Source organism: Heloderma suspectum, chromosome 3 (genome assembly GCF_057233095.1).
Source record: "Heloderma suspectum isolate Gila_16-S chromosome 3, 16-S_ref, whole genome shotgun sequence".
NCBI classification, from domain to species: Eukaryota; Metazoa; Chordata; class Lepidosauria; order Squamata; family Helodermatidae; genus Heloderma; species Heloderma suspectum.
Window position 1 is genome coordinate 89144114 of NC_139460.1, and position 19439 is coordinate 89163552.

At 42.7% G+C, this 19439-nt stretch overlaps 1 protein-coding gene across 2 annotated transcripts in view; it reads right to left on the reverse strand.

Annotated features, from left to right (window-relative positions):
- Positions 1 to 19439, reverse strand: part of ERG (ETS transcription factor ERG) — a 177355-nt gene that overhangs the window by 17544 nt on the left and 140372 nt on the right. Inside the window, exons 4-5 of one of the 2 annotated variants that reach the window (XM_084841724.1) lie at positions 17386 to 17603; positions 997 to 1148 (exon numbers count right to left, since the gene is read on the reverse strand). In XM_084841724.1, the coding sequence (XP_084697850.1) occupies positions 997 to 1148; positions 17386 to 17603 (370 nt within the window). Of the gene's footprint in view, positions 1 to 996; positions 1149 to 17385; positions 17604 to 19439 lie in introns of those variants that run through there. The other variant, XM_084841725.1, reaches the window with a different exon arrangement.

Consider the following 19439-nt stretch of genomic DNA (forward strand, 5'->3'; position numbering starts at 1 on the left):
TCTTAGCCAAGGTATTTATCTTGAACATTTGTATCTCAGCAGACAAATGTCTCAAAGACCCTAACCCTGCACGAACCTAGGAGTGTTTACACATTGCATGGCAGGCTTCTGCTTTCACTTTGCCCCCCACATTCATTACTGTTATACTGGAATGATAGTTTAGTTTAATTTGACATTTATCACCGTTTGCTCTGAAAAAGGCCATCAGCAGTTTCCTGTATTATTTTCAGCATTGTCTTGTGGTCTATCTGAATTATACTGTGGATATGGGTGGTATAGACACCATGGTATAAAATCACTCAGTTAAGCTAACTAGTCTAAATATTGCTTTATTCAATACATGCATATGTTGCTTTATTTAAAGACACCACGGCTACAATTGTATATTCACTTTAACTCACTGGGACTTACTTCTGAGTAGACATATATAGGATGCACTGAAAGACACCCACAGTTATATTTGAGACCTTGAACCGTGCCAAGGAGCCTGGTTTCCTCTGTATATCTTGCACAACAGTTAAAATAAATATTTCTGTTTGGCAATGGTAAATACTATTGATTAGATAGATAGATAGATAGATAGATAGATAGATAGATAGATGTCCCCTTAAGAGCTCCATGGAAGTTTCATCCCAGTTGGCAGTTCCTGCCTCTTTTTGTCTGCCATAATACTCCTCTGGTCTATCTGTTCTCATAAAATCCAACACAACACTGTAAGTGCTTGTCTATAGGCTGAGCCATACATAATGTGAACGCTGTACACTTGCTAATGTGTGAACCAATGAATTTGAAAAGCAATTATCATGACACAGCCAACATTAAGCTATGTTAAGTCCCATTAATTTCAATGGAGGAGAGTTAAACATATGGTCAAATCTCCTTCTGAAATCAGTGTAGGACATAAAAGTGCTATAACTGAATGGATTGTTCCCACTGTATTTAGTGATGGGATATATCCCATTTCAAAGGGCTATTTAAAAACATTTATTTTCTCACCTGCTGGAACAATAACTCTCCGTTCATTGGTGGTCATATTTGGTGGTGGGATGTGTTTTTCTTCCATATAGCTTCCATAGTTCATGCCAACATTTTCTGTGTTGCTGGCCATCTTTGCTCCTTTTGCCACACTGCAATTGTCTGGGGAATTCCTAAGGAAACATTTTAAGATTTCCTGGATAACAGAGAACAACTTACAACACTTTTCAGTAAGCAAAGTTCACAAGAGAAAGAGATGCTGTAAGAGGATTTTTCCATGAAGTTCACCTTGAAATCTCAGTATTTCTCACATCATCCTTTTTTCTGGTGTCTTCATTAGTTCTAAAAATGTGTAACAGGTCTTCAGTTGGTGGACTCAGGGTCTATAAAATTCTAAAATATTAGAGGACCTGACTCTGTATAATAAAGCAAATGCTGGGAAATAATGTGTTTAGTTTTGGAAATGGAACTTGAGTTTGGATGTCCAGGCTAATGTTTTAGGCCTGATGAATGCAGATGCCTTTTTCTTCTAAACCTTAAAAAATATACATACTTGTCTTTCTACATTAGTGCACAAATCAGTAAACCACAAAATAAAAATACTGGGCAATATACAATGCTACCCGTGCACCAGCAGGAACTACCACTAGTGCAATGGGGAGCTAGTGGTTCTTAAAGCAACTGGAAATGAGCAGAAATGCTAGTTTCTGGAACAGGGCAGGTGAGTGGAGCTCACAGAAGGGAGTTCTGCTAATTTGTCCCAATCCAGAAACAAGAGTTTCTGCTAATTTCCGGGCTTGTTTTCAGCAGCATTAGCTCCCAGTTGCGCAGTGGGTCCCAGAAATGCAGCAGCAGTATTGGATACTGTCCATTATAATTCAAGTTTAGCATTCCATAGGGAATCCATTAATTACATTTTAATAGCATTGCAATGTTCCCCTGCCAGACACATGCATATTAGTCCATTAATCTAGTATCTACATATGTGGTTTTTTTTAAAATAATATAGACAAAAATTGGTTACAAATTCAGAAGCCAGAAGACTTCTTAAATAAAATGAAAGTTTTTTTAGTTAAGCAATTGAAGTGGCTTGCTCTTTTATGGCAAAAAATTACACCAGCCTTTCCTAACCTGTTGCTCTCCAGACATGTTGGATTACGACACCCATAATTCCTAGTCATGGCTGTCTGGGAATTATGGTAATTGCAGTCCAACACATCTGGAGGGCACCAGGTTGGGGAAGGCTGCATTACACCAAAGCAAAGAGGATGGCAAAATGCCATCAGCAGTTCTGCCTCATTCTCTTCCATGTTCTTTCTGCATCACACCTCCACCACAGCCTCGCACATAGCTCACGGGCATTCACTAAGCACCAGTGCAACATAGCTTGTAGATAGTATTGCCCTGGCACAACAGATATGGACAGTTCACTACAATGGAGCAAGGGGACAAAGTTTCCTTTGTATCAACACTGGGAGCCTGGAACTGGAGCTGCTGCTCCTGCTGTGTTATACCGGCTGTCAAGACTTCATGACAGCGCACTTCTCTCCAGGCACACACCCAGAAATAAACTTGAGTTAAGTACAATGACCTGTTGAAGCTGTCTATACTTGCAAGTAACCTGTTAGCAAGGCCTTACTGTACCCCAAAATTGTCAGTTTGCCTTTTCTGTAGGGAATTATAGGTCCTTGCCACTCAAGGGCCCTTTAGCCCTGCTGAGGCAGTGCTCTTCTGTAAACAGCTGGAACAAGAATGGAAATGGTGTGTTTACAGAGCAGTTAATGTAGTGCTATACTCTCTGTAACAATCCAACAATGCCTTTCCCCATGGGTAAGATTAGTGCTGTGTTGAAATCTGTCCTCCAATTTCCCAAGTTTTCTTACCCTGTGAAAGATGCTTCCATTTTTCTGCCTCATTCTCAGAGTGCTTTAGAAATTCTCTTGAATTTCTTTGGGTGGTATTTTGAGCTTATCTTATCATTGCAAGGTATGCTGGGGTTTCTTTCTTCTTTTCTTTCCTGCTATGCATCTCTCCAGCGCTCTGCAGCTTCCCTGGCTGCCCATGCTTCCTGATCTAAAGCCCATGGGAGGAGTTAGGCCACAGTATCTTCCTCTTGGCTTTATGTAAAGCCAGCAAAGCCAGGGAAGCTGCAAACTGCTGGACAGATGATTGTACAAAGACAAGACATTCACATGCACACCTTAGCCCCTCATAACTAAGGTATGAGCCAGAATCCAGCACCAACCTCACAAGGGTTTCTCTGAAATTGTCTTTTTCTTTGCCCCCCCCCAAGCATTTCCTTCCCATTAAATTGAATGAAAATGGTTAAAAAAAACACAACAGATATGTTCAGCACAGCAGTAGATAAAACCCTAAGGGCACGATCCTCTGCAAGTTTAGACAGAAAAACGTCCTACAACTCCCTACATACTGGCTGGGGAAAGCTGGTAGTTGTAGGACTTTTTTCTGCTTAAACATGCATAGGATTGCGTACTACGTATGTTTGGTCAGAAGTAAGTCCCACTTGTTTCTAGAAAGTGTGCTAGGACTGAAGCCTTCACTCAGTGAAGGTCTCTCTGTTTGATATGGGTAAAGTGGTTCCTGCTTCTTCCCGCTACTGGCAGTACTAAAATCAGCCCTTTACAGCATTCAGTAGGACTTACTTCTGGGTAAGTGTGTCTAGGGATTGCAGCCCTAGGGTGCAATCCTATGCGTATTTAGACAGAAACAAGTCCTACAACTTGCAGCATGCCCCAGCTAGCCATGTTCACTGGGGTATGCTGGGAGTTGTAGGACTTGTTTCTGTCTAAGCCTGTATAGGATTGCACCCTTAGGTCACAATCCTATGGGGATAGGCAGCCGCCTCCAAACTCGGAGGTGACCACCTCTCCAATGCAGGGCAGGAGCAGCACAGAGGGGATCGTTACTTCCACGTTTCTCCTGCCCTGCATTTGCGTCTAGACAGCCGATTTCGGCTGTCTAGCCATGGGAAGGCAGTGAGGGGGAGGAGGCTGCCAGACGACACATAGGATGTGTCGTACCAGCATTTCCACCTTCCCTGCCCCAGAATGCCCCCCTGAACACCCCATTTTGGCCGCTCCACGCTCCTCTTCTGAGCGTGGGGCTGATCTGTGCTGCCTGTGAAGCAGCGCGGAAGGGTGGGGAGGTCAGTTTCCGGAAACCCACATATCCTATGGCCATCTAACCGCTGACTAGCAGCCATAGGATTGCTCCCTTAATTAGTCATTTTCTGAACTTATTCCAGCCATCAGCATTATTGAAACTGTGCCTTTAATTACTCATTTTCTCTTTGCAGCCAGAGCAACTCAACACCTGTTCATTTTAATTTTTAAAAGCATTTTTATTATCACAATTGCATTTAGCACACAAACAAAATGAGATTTCTAAAAAATAAAATAAAATGGCTAAATTCCAGCTGTGGAGAAAGGGACGGTATAGCAGGACATGATGATGGCAGTGCAACTCAGAAATACAGGGGAGCAAAGCTTTACCAACATGACAGAAATGGACTCACAGATTACTCTCCCTAGCAAGTGCATCAACAGCATTTTGACAGTCCACACTGGGATTGCAATTCCATTTATACTCAGAAAAATGCCCACAAACCAAGCATTCAAATTGATGGGAAGGCAACATAGAAAACACTGGAATGCAATGGCAGGGAGTATCATCATGTAGATTCTCCATAATAATTGAGAGAAGAAATCACATTAATTCTAGAGAAAATGACGAGTGTGGAAGCAACCATATGTCGAAAGAGAATAAAATGTGATAACTTCAGTCTAATTTTAATTTTCAGGCAGGCTATAAATTACATCTTTGTGATCACCCTCTCCCCAGTAAGGTAAAAATTAAATAAGCATACTAGAAAAATTGGTGGAACCTAAATGGACAATGTGGTGTTATTATAAATGAAATTTATATCATTACTTTCCTTTGAAAAGAGCTTGGAATGTAAATAATATAAAACCTTTGCTGCAACAATGAAGTACCTCATCAGTTTTAGTCTGTACTATTGCCATGGACAATCGTGCACTGAGAGTACAATAAACACTTTTCAATGTATTCTTTAAAAGATCCGAGTGGTAGCAATCAGTACTTGGCAGACTTCTTAGAGTTGCTAGGGTGGGTCTCTGAACTGAATGTAAACATAGAAAGAGGAGAAAAAGCCAAATTAGCATTTCTCACTGGAATCTAGAAGCATGTGCTCTAGAACTGTATGCCGGTACTTTTCCAACTGCACTGACTGCCAGTCCATTTCTGGGCCTGATTCAAAGTGCTGGTATTAACATTCAAAGCCCTTAATGGCTTGGGGCCAGGTTATCTGAAGGATCACCTCCTCCCATATGTGCCTGCCCGGACCTTAAGATCATCCTCAGCAGTCCTTCTCCGTGAGCCCCTGCCAAAGGAAGTGAGGTGGGTGGCTACTAGGAAGAGGGCCTTTTCTGCTGTGGCACCCCAGCTGTGGAATGAGCTCCCTAGTGAGGTTCGCCTGGCACCTACTCTGTATTCCTTCCAGTGCCAGGTGAAGACCGTTTTATTCTCCCAGGCAGCTTAATATTTTAGCTTTCTAGTCTTTTAGTTTTGCTGTTTTAAATCTGTATTTTAAATCTCTGCATTGGTGCTAGGTTTTATTCTGGTTTTATTCTGGTTGTATTGTTATATTGTGGTTTTAATGCTTTTATATTTTTTATTTTGAGAACTGCCTAGAGAGCTTTGGCTTTTGGGTGAGGCATGTGTGTGTGTGTGTGTATATATATATAAATAAATACTGTGCCTTTATAATTAACTGAGAAAAATGAGTGATGTTAGCAAAGGTCTCAGTGCAAAAGGCCACAAGGTGAGTTCCACATGTGTAGTGAGACATCTGATCCCTCCTCAGCGCTCTGTCTGTCTCTGTCTCACACACGCATGCACGCGCGCACACACACCATCTGTATCTAAAAATGAGGGGAACTTTGGAAACAACCTCAGCTGTATTGAAAGAAGCAGTTGATGAAAAAAAAAATGGAGACATTCCATTTTACATGCGAAAGCCCTTCTGAACTCCTAACACAGCTCTTTGGATTACAGCCAAATCACTTATACCTATTTAATTCTAAGCGATGCTGTACTAGCCTCATTAGAGCCAATTCATCCTTTATTTTTTGTGTTCTTTTAATTACCCATTTCCCCTGAGATAAAAATGGAAGGAATAATTGGGAAAAGGTTGGGTTCACAATTCCATATTTACTATATAGACATTTATCCATTTAAAATGGACCTGTGAGAATATGATGGATTGATACTATTGATACTATTGTTTATATTGTTGTTGGCTTTTTTAAATTCTAAAATTTTATACAATTTAAATATTACTGATGATTTAATTACATTTTTGACTTTTGTATATTTCTATTTATATGTTTCAACTGTACAAGTTTTCAATGTTGTAAAGCTGCCTTGAGTCCCAGTATTGGGGGAAAAGGCGGGATGATGATGATGATGATAATGACAACAACAACAACAACAAATGTGCCTTGCACTACTGACTATGTAGTCTGTGTATTTTGCTATCTGAAGCCTAGTACTTCTTTGCTAAAGGGAAAGTGTGAACAGGCTCTAACTTTAAAGGATCTGCACATCTGTTTGAAGTTGGACACATCATGCTGTTTGCCTGACACCCACAATATGAAGATGAGAGCCTAGGCAGAGGCGGCCACCAGTTTAAGGAATATCATCAAAGAGGCTGCCTATGGGGTGAGGGCTTATTTAAGGACAAATCCCAGCAAGAGTCTACTGACAAGGGCTCCATGGCCTGAGCTCCTCCTCTTCGGGAACCTGCTTGTTCATCTAACTCTCATTCTGGCTCAGACAAAAGTGACAGTGGGATGGATAAGTAGATGCCACTGCCTTCTGGTTTACTGGCCCTCTGCCTGTCAAGCAAGCAGGTGGTAGCAATTATAAGGAAGAGGAGGGGTAGCAACAGGACCTGGTGGCAATGTCTGTAAGAAGTTAGACTCACTGAGGAAGGAGACCCATTGAGAGTGTCTTGCTCAAGGGCCCTCAAAAACCTGGAGCCAGCATTACTTTCAGAGCTCTCAACCACAATCGTTTAGGAGGTATAGACTTGGGAGATATCACTTAGGAGGGGCACTGCAACTAGGGATGTACGAAAGTCACTTACCTTTTACGAAATTTGATTCGCGGTGGGGGGGAGGCGCTCCGTCCCTCCCCCTGAAATTCTGGCCGGGGGGGAGGCACCCCGTCCCTTCCGCCACGAATCCTGCCCTACCGGGTCTGCAAATGGCGGTGGCCGTAGCCGCCGCCGTTTGCGTCCCTGCAGTCAGCCGTGATAGGCTACGTAAATGTTTATGTAGCCTATCACGGCTGAGTTTAAAAAAAAACAAAACCGTGCGTATGCAAATGGCGGTGCCCATGGGCGCCGCCATTTGTGTTCCTTATTTTGGCACGTCTAGTCTACTTAAACATTTACGTAGACTACGGCGAAAATAAGGGGAACGCAAATAGCATAGACACTACGCTATTTGCGTTCCCCTTATTTTCGCAGTAGTCTACGTAAATGTTTACGTAGACCAGACGTGCCAAAATAAGGAACGCAAATGGTGGCGCCCATGGGCATAAACATAAACATTTACGTAGCCTATCACGGTATTTTTTTTAAATCTAGCCGTGATAGGCTATGTAAATCTTTACGTAGCCTATCACGTTTTTTTTTGTTTTTGTTTTAAACTTGGAAATAGTGGCGGCGGCAGCCAGGCGGAAGACCAGCCGCCAAACCGCCGCTGCCAGGGAGATTCGCTCAAGGTAAGCCCCGTCCCGGGGGGGGCCAGACCGTTTCACCACCGATTTCGGGGGGCCGAATGCGCTGGCATTCAGCCTCCCCAAGATTCGTGGCAAAATTCTCAGACATACCTAACTGCAACACATGTGATGGTAAAAGCTGTAGAAAAAAGGTAAAGGTGTCCCCAACCAGTCGTGTTCGACTCTAGGGTGCGGTGCTCATCCCCGTTTCTAAGCCGAAGAGCCAGCGCTGTCCGAAGACGCTTCCGTGGTCATGTGGCCGGCATGACTGAACACCGAGGTGCACGGAACGCTGTTACCTTTCCCGCCGAGGCGGTACCTATTTATCTACTTGCAATTTCTTGCTTTCGAACTGCTAGGTTGGCAGGAGCTGGGACTGAAGACGGGAGCTCACTCCGTCACGCAGCACTCGGGTCTCGAACTGCTGACCTGCCGACCTTCCAGTCTGCAGTTCAGTGTCTTAACCACTAAGCCACCGCGGCCCCTAAAAAAGCTGTAGAACCTCAGTCTGAATCAGAGGTCCTGTCATGCTGAAATATGCTCAGCTTGAATATATCTGTATATACACATACTAACCAAGGGCATATACTAACTCAGGGACGGGTTTGCACGACACTTTGAAGATAAAGTTGCTTGCATTCGTCATTACTTGGACTCCACAGTTAATGCAGTTCCATTAGTAGAGGCGTTCAGAGCACCATCTGGTTCAGTTTTATAAGATTAGTTTCAGGTGTTGAGGCCCGAAGATGCAAACAAGGTGCTTGGCCAAGTCTGGTCGACCACTTGTGTGCTTGACCCCTGTCTGTCATGGCTTATTACATCTAATAAGGAGGGGATGTCTGGCTGGGTCCAGGAGGCTGTCAACTCCTCTTTGAGAGTGGAAGTGTTGCCAGCCACATTAAAGGAGGCAGTTACTAGGCCACTCCTGAAAAAGCCCAACATGGACCCAGAAGATGTTAACAACTATAGGTCAGTTGCTAATATCTCCTTCCTGAGCCAAGGGCTTGAGTGGGTAGTTGCTGGCCAATTCCAGGCACACTTGAATGGAACTGATTATCTAGATCCATTTCAGTTGGGCTTCAGGAACAGAAACTGCCTTGGTCACCCTGTGGGATAACCTTTGCTGGGAGAGAAATAGTGTGAACCTGTTGATTCTCTTGGACCTCTCAGCAGCTTTTGATACCATCGACCATGGTATTCTTCTGCATAAGCTATCTGGGCTGAAAGTGGAGGTACTGCACTGCAGTGCTCCCGCTCCTACTTGGATGGCCGATTCCAGAAGGTGGTGCTGGGGGGGTTATTGCTCTGCCCCTTGGCAGTTATGCCATGGGGTACCAGAGGGCTCTATTTTATCACCCATGCTGTTCAACATCTACATGAAACTGCTTGGGAAGGTAATCCAAAGATATGGACTTGAGGTTTCACTAATAAGCAGATGATACCCAGCTCTATTTCTCCTTTTCATCAAATCCAGATGAGGTAGTAAGCATCCTGAATCAGTGCTTGGGCACGGTAATGCACTGGATGAGGGCCAATAAAATGAGACTCAATCCAGACAAGATAAAGGTACTGTTAGTGGGTGATTTGTCTGCCCCGTTTAGCAGTGTTCAACCTGTTCTGGAGGGGGGTGCACTCACCTGAAAGGATCAGGTTCATAGTTTGGGGTGCATAGTTTGGGGTGCATAGTTTGGGATCCAGCATTGTCACTAGAGGAACAGGTGGATGGTAGCATGGAGCACCTTTTATCAGCTTAGGCTAATATACCAACTACGTCCTTATCTGGACACAGATAGCCTAGTTACAGTTATCCATGCTCTGATAACCTCTTGTCTGGATTACTGCAATGCGTTATACGTGGGGCTACTTTTGAAAATAGTCTGGAAACTTCAGCTGGTCCAAAATAGGGCAGTGAGATTGTTATCTGGCCAGTGTGATCATATTATACCATACTTTTGCATCTGCACCTGCTGCGAGTCCATTTCTGGCCCCGATCAAAGTGCTGGTATTAACAATCAAAGTCCTAAACAGCTTGGGGCCAGGTTACCTGAAGGATCATCTCCTCCCATATACACCTGCCCAGACTCTAAGATCATCTTCAGTGGTTCTTCTCTGTGAGCCCCTGCCAAAGGAAGAGAGGTGGGTGGCTACTAAGAAGATGGCCTTTTCTGTTGTAGCACCCCTGTTGTGGAATACGCTTCCCAGAGAGGCTTGCCTGGCACCTACGTTGCGCTCTTTTCAGCACCAGGTGAAGGCCTTTTTATTTTCCCAGGCATTTTAGTTTTTCAGTTTTTGTTAAATCTTTGCATTGCTTCTAAGTTCTCTTTCGTTATTATTTTAATTTTATATTCTAGTTTTAAACTTTTATATTGTATTTTATTTATTTATTTATTTATTGCATTTATACCCCGCCTTTCTCCCTCTCGCAAGGAACTCAAGGCGGCTTACATTTTCCTCCTCCTCTCCATTTTATCCTCACGACAACAACCCTGTGAGGTGGGTTGGGCTGAGAGTCTGTGACTGGCCCAAAGTCACCCAGTGAGCTTCCATGGCCGAGTGGGGACTAGAACCCGGATCTCCCAGCTCCTCATCCAACACTCTTGCCACTATACCACACTGGCTCTTTAATCAATGCATAAATTTACTAGGGGCCAAAACAGACATTACTTTAAATCCATATCTAACAGCTATGTGTCCCCCTGTCTTTACTCTAGAGTGGGTGGAAGGGCCCCAATCCAGATCTTTAAAGTCCCCCTATCCCCCATGCTAGGGTCCTGATCTGGATTGGGTCCCCTGTGCCTACTCTGCAGTATCTAGCGGGTATATGTGGGTTTAATGCAATCTCTATTTTGGATGGCCCTAACCAAGGGCAATTTAGAGGTAATTTATTAGTCACATTTTGATGTAATCCCAACTCACTTTGGGTCCAGTGTGAGGCAGGTGTGCTAACTTAATATGTTGCCTATAGCAGCAAAATTCACAAGGTCAGCCCAGCATCTTGATACCCATTGTTAGTTGTATATACTGATCTTTGTTCAAAAATTCTACTGATGACTTGGATAATCTCACATATCAAAATGACAAGCAAATGCTACAGACAAGCAATAGTAATTTTAGATAAGTCAAAGAGATGTATCAAAATGCATTTGCAATAATACAATAAAAGTTGAATAATGCAGTTTTTAAAATGTGGAGTACTCCATCGAACTATATTTCAAATAAAAAATAAAGAGACTTTAATAGAGGATCATTGAAAAAAATGTAATACAAAAATATTTTGAGAAATGTAGGCTGTATTTTCAAAACAACAACATTAAATACATGTATTCTATAATGCCTTTTATTGATGGTGGGACAAACTGTACACATCTAATTTAAAATATATTTGGGCTTGTTAATATTTTTACAAAAAATTAAAAGTAATAGAAATGGCATATTTATTACTATTTTTTAATATATTTATTGTATGTTCCTATTCTGTAAGATTAGATAAATTTCTTCAAATGAAGAAGCAAAGCGAAATATATTTTTAAAGTATGTATTAGTCCCTTGAGTATTTTGCCTTCTTATGGAAAAGCAGAAGTTCAAATAGTGAAGGCAGTGACCTGGTTCACATGACATACAAGGCTCACTGTGGGTTATTTAACCCACGATGAGCCACAGTGCGTGAAGCTACCATTATGAATATGCAACCCCCAATGGGGTTGTGGTGTGCTGTCTAAACCCATCCACTATGAGTTATGCAAGCCTGAGGTGTTAATACTATATTGTCAGCTATGCATATGGAACTGTCTGTGGCTACTGTGAGTGTGGGACCCACCCGCTTGACTCTAATTGATTTATTCATCCATACTTTGCATTCATCTGATTCTAACAGAACATTACAATTTAAACTCTTATAACATGGAGTAGGATTGTTTCATAGTCACTGCCTTTCAACCACACTGTATAAAGTTGTTTTTCAGGGCTCTAGAGGACATCGTACAGGCACTGCATTCAATTGTTAATGTATTCATCAGTGCTCTGCATTCATTTGACCTCTCAGACTCTGGTGTGCAAGAGGGAATTTGCTCAACAGACCCTTAGCATAAAAAGTTTACTGAGCAAAGAAAGGCCTGCAAGTCTGCTAGGAAAAACCCACTAAAATATCAACCTGCTATGACTTGTTTTCAAAGAAGGTATTTCTTGTATGCATCATGTTTCCCACCCATTACAAAAATATCAAATTCAGAAGGGAAAAGGTAATTGTAATGAACACACCAAGATGTTTTCTACCTGCATTTCAGATTTGAGATACAAATTTAAATTGTAGTTTAAATATAAATCACAAATAGATGAATATTTACTCGTACCCAGTTTGACTACTGGGATGCATGAAAAAGCAAGCAAGCAAGCAAGCAAGCAAGCAAGCAAAGGAGTTCCTGCACACAGTAGTGGATGTATCCACTAGGTGTGCAGGGATAGGAGAGAGCATAGAGTAGCCACTTAAAAGGTGATAAAAAGGTAAAGGTGTCCCCAACCAGTCGCGTCCGATTCTAGGGTGCGGTGCTCATCCCCGTTTCTAAGCCGAAGAGCCAGCGCCGTCCAAAGACGCTTCCGTGGTCATGTGGCCGGCATGACTGAACACCGAGGTGCATGGAACGCTGTTACCTTTCCTGCCGAGGCGGTACCTATTTATCTACTTGCAATTTCTTGCTTTCGAACTGCTAGGTTGGCAGAAGCTGGGACTGAAGACGGGAGCTCACTCCGTCACGCGGCACTCAGGTCTCGAACTGCTGACCTGCCGACCTTCCAGTCTGCAGTTCAGCGTCTTAACCACTAAGCCACCGCAGCCACTTACACATCACTAAAAAAGAGAAAATGCATTGCCCAAAGGAGGATAAAAGAGGACATACATTTACATAACATTTGCATACATTAAATTATGTGCAGATGCAGATTTCGAAATAATTACTATAGTTCAAATAGAAATACAATGCATCTCACCAGAGTGGGGAAAACTGTGACCAGGTGAGCTGTGTGCCTGCTCAGTCTGCTGTCCATGTGCAGACTGGTGATGGGCCTCTTCAACGCCCCTCCCTGCTCTCCCTTCTTATGGTTCTTTCTCATTAAACCAGACTTCGACTGGGCAGCCCTTCAAATAGAGGATTATCCTCTGTAAAGTAGGACACACGGTCCCCCTAACAGGGTGTGGGTGGATGAGTTGTAGAAGCCTGTTTGGGCCTGAGGCTCAACGCTCACTTAAGAGGCATGCACCGCAGGCGAGTGAGTTTGTGACCTCGGCAGACTGAAGCTGGATGACATGGCTGTGGGCCTGGTTTCTATGTGTGTACATTAAAAAAAGTGGCAGCCAAGCATGTTAGGGAGAAGTGCTTATATCTAGTGTGAGACAGGTGTGCCAGCTTAATATGTCGCCTACAGCACCAAAATGCACAAGGTCAGCCCAGCATCTTGATACCCATTGTTAGTTGTATATGATCTTTGGTCAAAAATTGTACTGATGACTTGGATAATTTCACATATCAAAATGACAAGTAACAGTAATTTTAGATAAATCAAAGAGATGTATCAAGATGCATTTTCAGTAATGCAATAAAAGTTATGTGAAAGCAATCCACTCATCCCCCTTTCATTGGTTCCCTTGTACATTCCAGCTGCTTTGAGCCTTAAGGCCTTCACAGCAAATTAAGGCAGTCAGCGTTTGGCTCACTAGAGGCCAAGCAAGCTATAAATATAACCAGCACTGCTCTTTGTTTTTGCAGTGCAGGGAAACAGCTGGTTTAAGTTTTACTACACATGATCCTTTCTCCATTAGAGCAGATACTTCAATATTTCTTGTGTGTGAGGTTAGAGTGAAGAAAAGGCTAAGAGGGTGGGAACGCTCACTGCCAGTTATGAAACGATGTTCCTTATATACTTAATTTACAATTAGATTGGTGCTGGGAGAATTCTGAAATCTGATATACTGGTACCAAGACCAAAACCACAATAGCTTCCCAGTTGGCCTGCAACTTTCTAAATATATTTGCTCTTTTTTAACTTTTATTATTTTATAGAAATGCTATTATAATGGTAATGGATTACATTTCCCAAGTTGTATTTCATTTTGAAAACTAGTAACAGCATTGGGCTTGTGGCTCTATAAAATAAAAGAGTACTCTGGAAGCCACAGCACTCCTATGCCTGCTTCTGGGGATAGGAGGAAATCATATGCTATTTGAGGTTACAAAAACAGAACATGCTGGCCATAAGGAGAAATGAATTCTTCCACGTAAATCATAATCCCTGTGGAATTTCTGCAAATTTCATTTATTGGCATTATTTGTGCTAGGCTGATTATATTACTTTTTTTTACCAAGAGCTTGCTCACGTGAAATTTTTACTGCTAGCTGAGTACAAATCACATTTCCTTGTAGTCAAGGGCAACCCAACACTGGCTCAAAAAGGCCCAGACTGCACACAGTGTTAATAAACATACTGGGTGGTATCCAGTTAACCCCTCCCACCAATGGAATGGCTTCAGGAAGCAGAATGGGGAAGGGGATCATTCCCCTTCCCCCTGCAGCCCCCCAAATCTGCTCTGGAGGGTTGGGGGACCCTGCAAAGCAGATTTGGGGAGGTACCGGGGGTTGCGGGAGGGGAGGAGAAAGTCCCATTGTGCACACAGAAGTCTGCTTGCATGATGTTGGATTTTACCCACTAACACCGAGTGCAGTCTGGACCTATTCAAACCAATCTTGGAGTTGCAGCTGGCTACAAGGAAATGTAATTTGTACTAGTTAAGTAGGTACTAATCCTTAGTACCTAGCTAGCTGCCTAGAAGACTAACAGCTTAGTTTGACCCCCCAACCCCATCTGAATTACCAATGTGTGCTGACACACTGGGACCAGAATGTTGCATGAAGTAAAAACCCACACAACTCCTCCATGATTAGATGCCTGCCATCAAACCAAGCTTCTTGATATCAACACTGCACATGTTTAAATTTGACATGTCCTCAAACACTGGACATGGAGGACATGGAAATTATGTATACCTCCTGCCCCTCCAACTTCATCCCATTTAAGATATTTTAAGGTTGTACCACAACACCACATGTAGAATACTAATCTCACATTTTTGTAGCCTTTGGCAGGGACCAGTCAATTCCTGAAGTAGCCTTCTAAAGAATGTACCGTTCCTTCCTACACATTTCATATCAATTTTACTTGTACATTTCTATGCTTCTGGGAATCTCAGAGTTACTCAACTTGAGTTTTATATCTGCACTATATTTCTTGAGAACGATTGGTAACTGCGAATAGAATGCACTTATGGCCAAATCCTCATGGCAACTACTTCAGAAGCTCACAATACCAAGTAGAGTTTTAGGTTTTTGTACCACCTACTTCCAAGCCAGATATTGACCTGGAAATATTATCAACACAGTTGGTTTGTTTCAGATCTGAGCGACAAAACCCAAACCTGAGATCACAGTTATTTATGACAGTTCCAGCTGCACTCAGATAATGTTACTATATGGAGACAGACAAAAACCTATATTTTAAAAAAGTTTATAAATGCATGCTTCTGCACAAAAGCAAAAAGACAATATATTGTTTTAAACAGTATTTTGTCTACAGTTCCTTTAGCCAAAATAGGAAGCAACAGTAAATATAAAGTCTCACAGTCCAATTTTGAAAGACCTCTGCTAATGCAAGCTTTCTTTGCAGCAAAGAATTTAGAAAATTAGGCTACATGGGAGGTTAGCCCACATAAGGCCTCACAATAGAAAAACACAAAATTTGGAGCAATTCAGAAAAAGCTAAACAAACTACAATCATTTGATATCCTGTGGTGTGTTTCCATGCTATTGGCATCACCTGGTTTGCAACTTTGTTGTGATGTTTCCCCAATTGCATCTACCCGTTTTCCAGTTTTCACAGTACTTAAAGTCCTGGCTTATCGCTGTAGCCTGGGGCTCTGTACTGTTTCCACTGGAGCTCTAATCGAATTATTTTCTTGATGGCTGGGTGGAGTGTGGGTTGGGTCTGATTACTTCATCCGTGTTCCTGCCCCCTCCTCTTGCTGAGTCCCCCCCTTCCCCTTCGCTGACAGAAACATACTTCTGGGTGGGGTGGGGGGATTGGAAGTGAACGTCATCAGACTGGCAGGGGCTGCTGAACCAGAGAGGCGCCCCCCTCCAGGCTCTACTCCCCTTAATGGCATTCTCAGGAACAAGCCTCATTGACCACAACGGGAGTTACTTCTGAGTAGACTTCCCGGACATATGCCCGATTCTGCCCATTTTTTCCCTTTCCCTCTAAATAGCAGGCTACCGCATTAGCAGGTACATGCTAAGTCACTATCTCATTATCACACTATTGCACAAGTCTTCCATCAATATGCATACCCCCCATGTCAGTATGTTGCTAGGACTTTATCACTCAATCATGAAATAGCACTAACATGCATTTGCGCTATTGTGCGATAGCACATTACTCCATGGGTGCTTGCTGGCTCCTGTTGAGGTCAAGGGGGCTTGTTCCGGAAAATGCACTATCACGTGATGGCACAAATGCATGTTAGTGCTATTTCGCAATTGAGTGATAGATAAGAAGATACTGACATAGAGGGTGTGCATATTGATCGAAGACCTGCGCAATGGTGTGATAATGAGATAGTGACTTAGCGTGTAATATGAAAACTAGACTAAGATGCTTGTGGCATCATTTCCCTGGTCCAAATGACACAAAGGAATATTAGCCCTGGATCCTCCCCACGTGTAGTTCTGGGGAAGCAACCTGAGACAAACCTGATTTTCAGGCTGTAATGGGAGTACTTGCTTGCCCACAATAGTAGGCTTACATGGACTAGTGTTCTAGCGCTTATTTGCAATGATGTTTTAAAAGTTGGTCCCTCAGCATCCTGCTCCAAAACAGCAATGAAACTTCTGCAAAACAGGGCGGGAAAGGGCTGGGTCACTGAGGTCACGAGCGACACACCCACAAAGGTTGGGCTACATGCTCCATGGGCTATGATATCAAACCCAGTGTGGTTGTGGAAATAGGTCAGTAAAGGAGCCAAAGTAAGCTGGAAAATTTGGACTATAACTGGTCTCAGAAGAAGCAGTTTTTCCATGATAAAATGTGGGGCTGGCGCTGAATGGCCATGTCGTCATGGAGACACAGAGACCTCACCGCGCAGCCAGGTTGGAGTAAATTGCTGGTGGAAACACATCCCTGATTGCTAATGCTATTATTTGTTTTCCCCTCCATCCACTACAGATCAATGCTGACTTGCCACATTTCAAATTATGGACATTTGAACCACACAAGTAAACCTTTTTAGAGACATAAAAGATTGTCGGGGAATGTCTCCACCACCACACGCACACAGTCCTCTTTAATGTGGTTTTAATTTGACCAAATTCAGGAGAAAATCCACTTTAAAATAATCACCAGATCTCCCCGTCTGGGTGGGTGGGTCTATGTAAGCATAATGGCTGTTTCTAATCACACCCACACTCAGGAGCATCCCCAGAGAAAGTCTTGTCCAAACAGATCCAAAGAGAACTTTATTTCCCATCCTTAAATCTGGCTTCTTACCTCGAGCCATTAACTTGATTTGGATTGCATTCCATCTTTATGGTGACTCTGGTTGGAGGTTGTGATAGCCAATCCTGCTGGGGAACACGAGGACTCATCTTTGATGCTTGCCCATATTCACTGGAAGAGGAGGCTGTCATCTCTGTCTTAGCAAGGTGGGGAGTTCCGTAGGCACACTCAAATAAAGACTGGTCTTCACTCACAACTGATAAAGCTTCCTGAAACCCAAAAAGAGAAAGTGACAAAAGGACAATGAGAGACAAGGCATGAAAATTGTACAAAATATATACTTTATTAAGATTTCGATCCAAAGAAGTGAAACTATGCACACTAGGAAGAGCAAAATGAAAAGAGGCTTGTCTCGTCAGGAGTGGCAGCATCTGTTACACCTCTCGCTATATATGTGGTTCTCCCTCTCATGTATGTAACACCTTTTTAGAGGGTTGCCTTGGAAATCTAGGTTTTCCTATTACTGCTCCCTAAAATATAACTGAGAATTTGCTTTGATGAATCATGGGAAGTGGGCTTTCCTTTCTGCCTTGCAAATTAAGGTCATATCTTTTCCTGGACAGTCGAGTGAGAGAGGAAGAGTTGAAACTTTTGCAACTGCTCTTTCAGGCATGTTACTTGGTTGTTGTTTTTTTAATGAATAGGAGCAAAATGCAAATTAAGCAAGCCTACATTATTACTCTAAAATGCGTGGTGTAGTTACCAGTCAGCCCTGAATCATGTAATCCAGGCATGCTAAACTAGCTTATTGGTCTCCTTACAACACTTCTTTGAGCGTTGTGAAAGACCTTACTCTGCTGTTTTGTAAAGAGCTTCTCTATTCTGCCTTCACTATTGTATTAACTCTTCCATTAGCAATGTGAAGGGAGAAATCAAGAATGGTGATTAGTCTGACCCACAAATCATTACAGGGTTTGAGTTTCTGGGCAGCCCTATCCTGTTCTCATTTGTAATTGCCATGGAACAAGCAGAGGCTTACATTTTAGGCAAGACACGTGGGGCAGTGATCTCTATGGCAAAGATGAGTGAGCCAACCACGGCTTGCATCGGATTGGCTCAGAAATATGCTGAGCCATTCCCCCACCCTACAACACACACACCCCACCAGGAAATTGCACAGCTCATTTCCAAGCTGATCCAAATTCGACCATCACCCCTCACCAAATTTGACAGTCAGGAATCATTTGAAGCAAGGAGATCTCTCTTGGCCCTGTGAAGCATTTGAAATAAACAGGCTACAACTGTGAAACCTCTGGGGTGGAAAGTCACACCGCACAGATGGCCCTTAGGGCAAGAGAGTCTTCTATGATGGAGGTACTTCAGGGAGTTGGGGGCAGTGTGTTTCTCTCATAAGATGAGCAAAACCCCCTCACAATATTTATTTTATTTATGGGATGGTATAGAAATACTGTGAATAGATAGATAGATAGATAGATAGATAGATAGATAGATAGATAGATAGATAAGGGGGCAAGCCAGGAATTCTTTTCCACCTTGGATTTGAATCCAAGCTGGAAAAGAATTGCTGGCATCTCCAATCTGTCATTATCTATTTGCAGCTACTTGCTTGGCACATTAGTTTAAAACTTCTTCTAGTTCATTCCAAACCTCTGAACTACAATGACTGCACAACAGGCAAAGATGGGCAAGTGTTGGGCAAAAACATATTTTTCTCTCTATTTTAGTTCTCTCGAGGCTGAAAGGGGATCAAGTCTCAGATTTGCTTCACTGTTCTAAGTGGGGTGGGATTTATAGGCATTAGGAGGTGGCAGTTTCACTCAACGCTTATATTCCCGCCACACAGTCTCTAGATTACATTGGCCCCCAATGTTTCAAAATGTGCTGCACACTGTAACAAAAAACCCTACAAAAATGTCCTGGGTTAAAGAGTCCCCCCAAATAAACATACAATTTTTAAAAGTCTGAAGAGCCAAAAGGCATGCAAAGTAAGTACTGCAAATCATTTTGAATTACAGAATTTATTCCATCTGAAGACACTGTGTCCCCTTGTTCCAAACTTTGGAATGTATTTAGGAAACAATCCA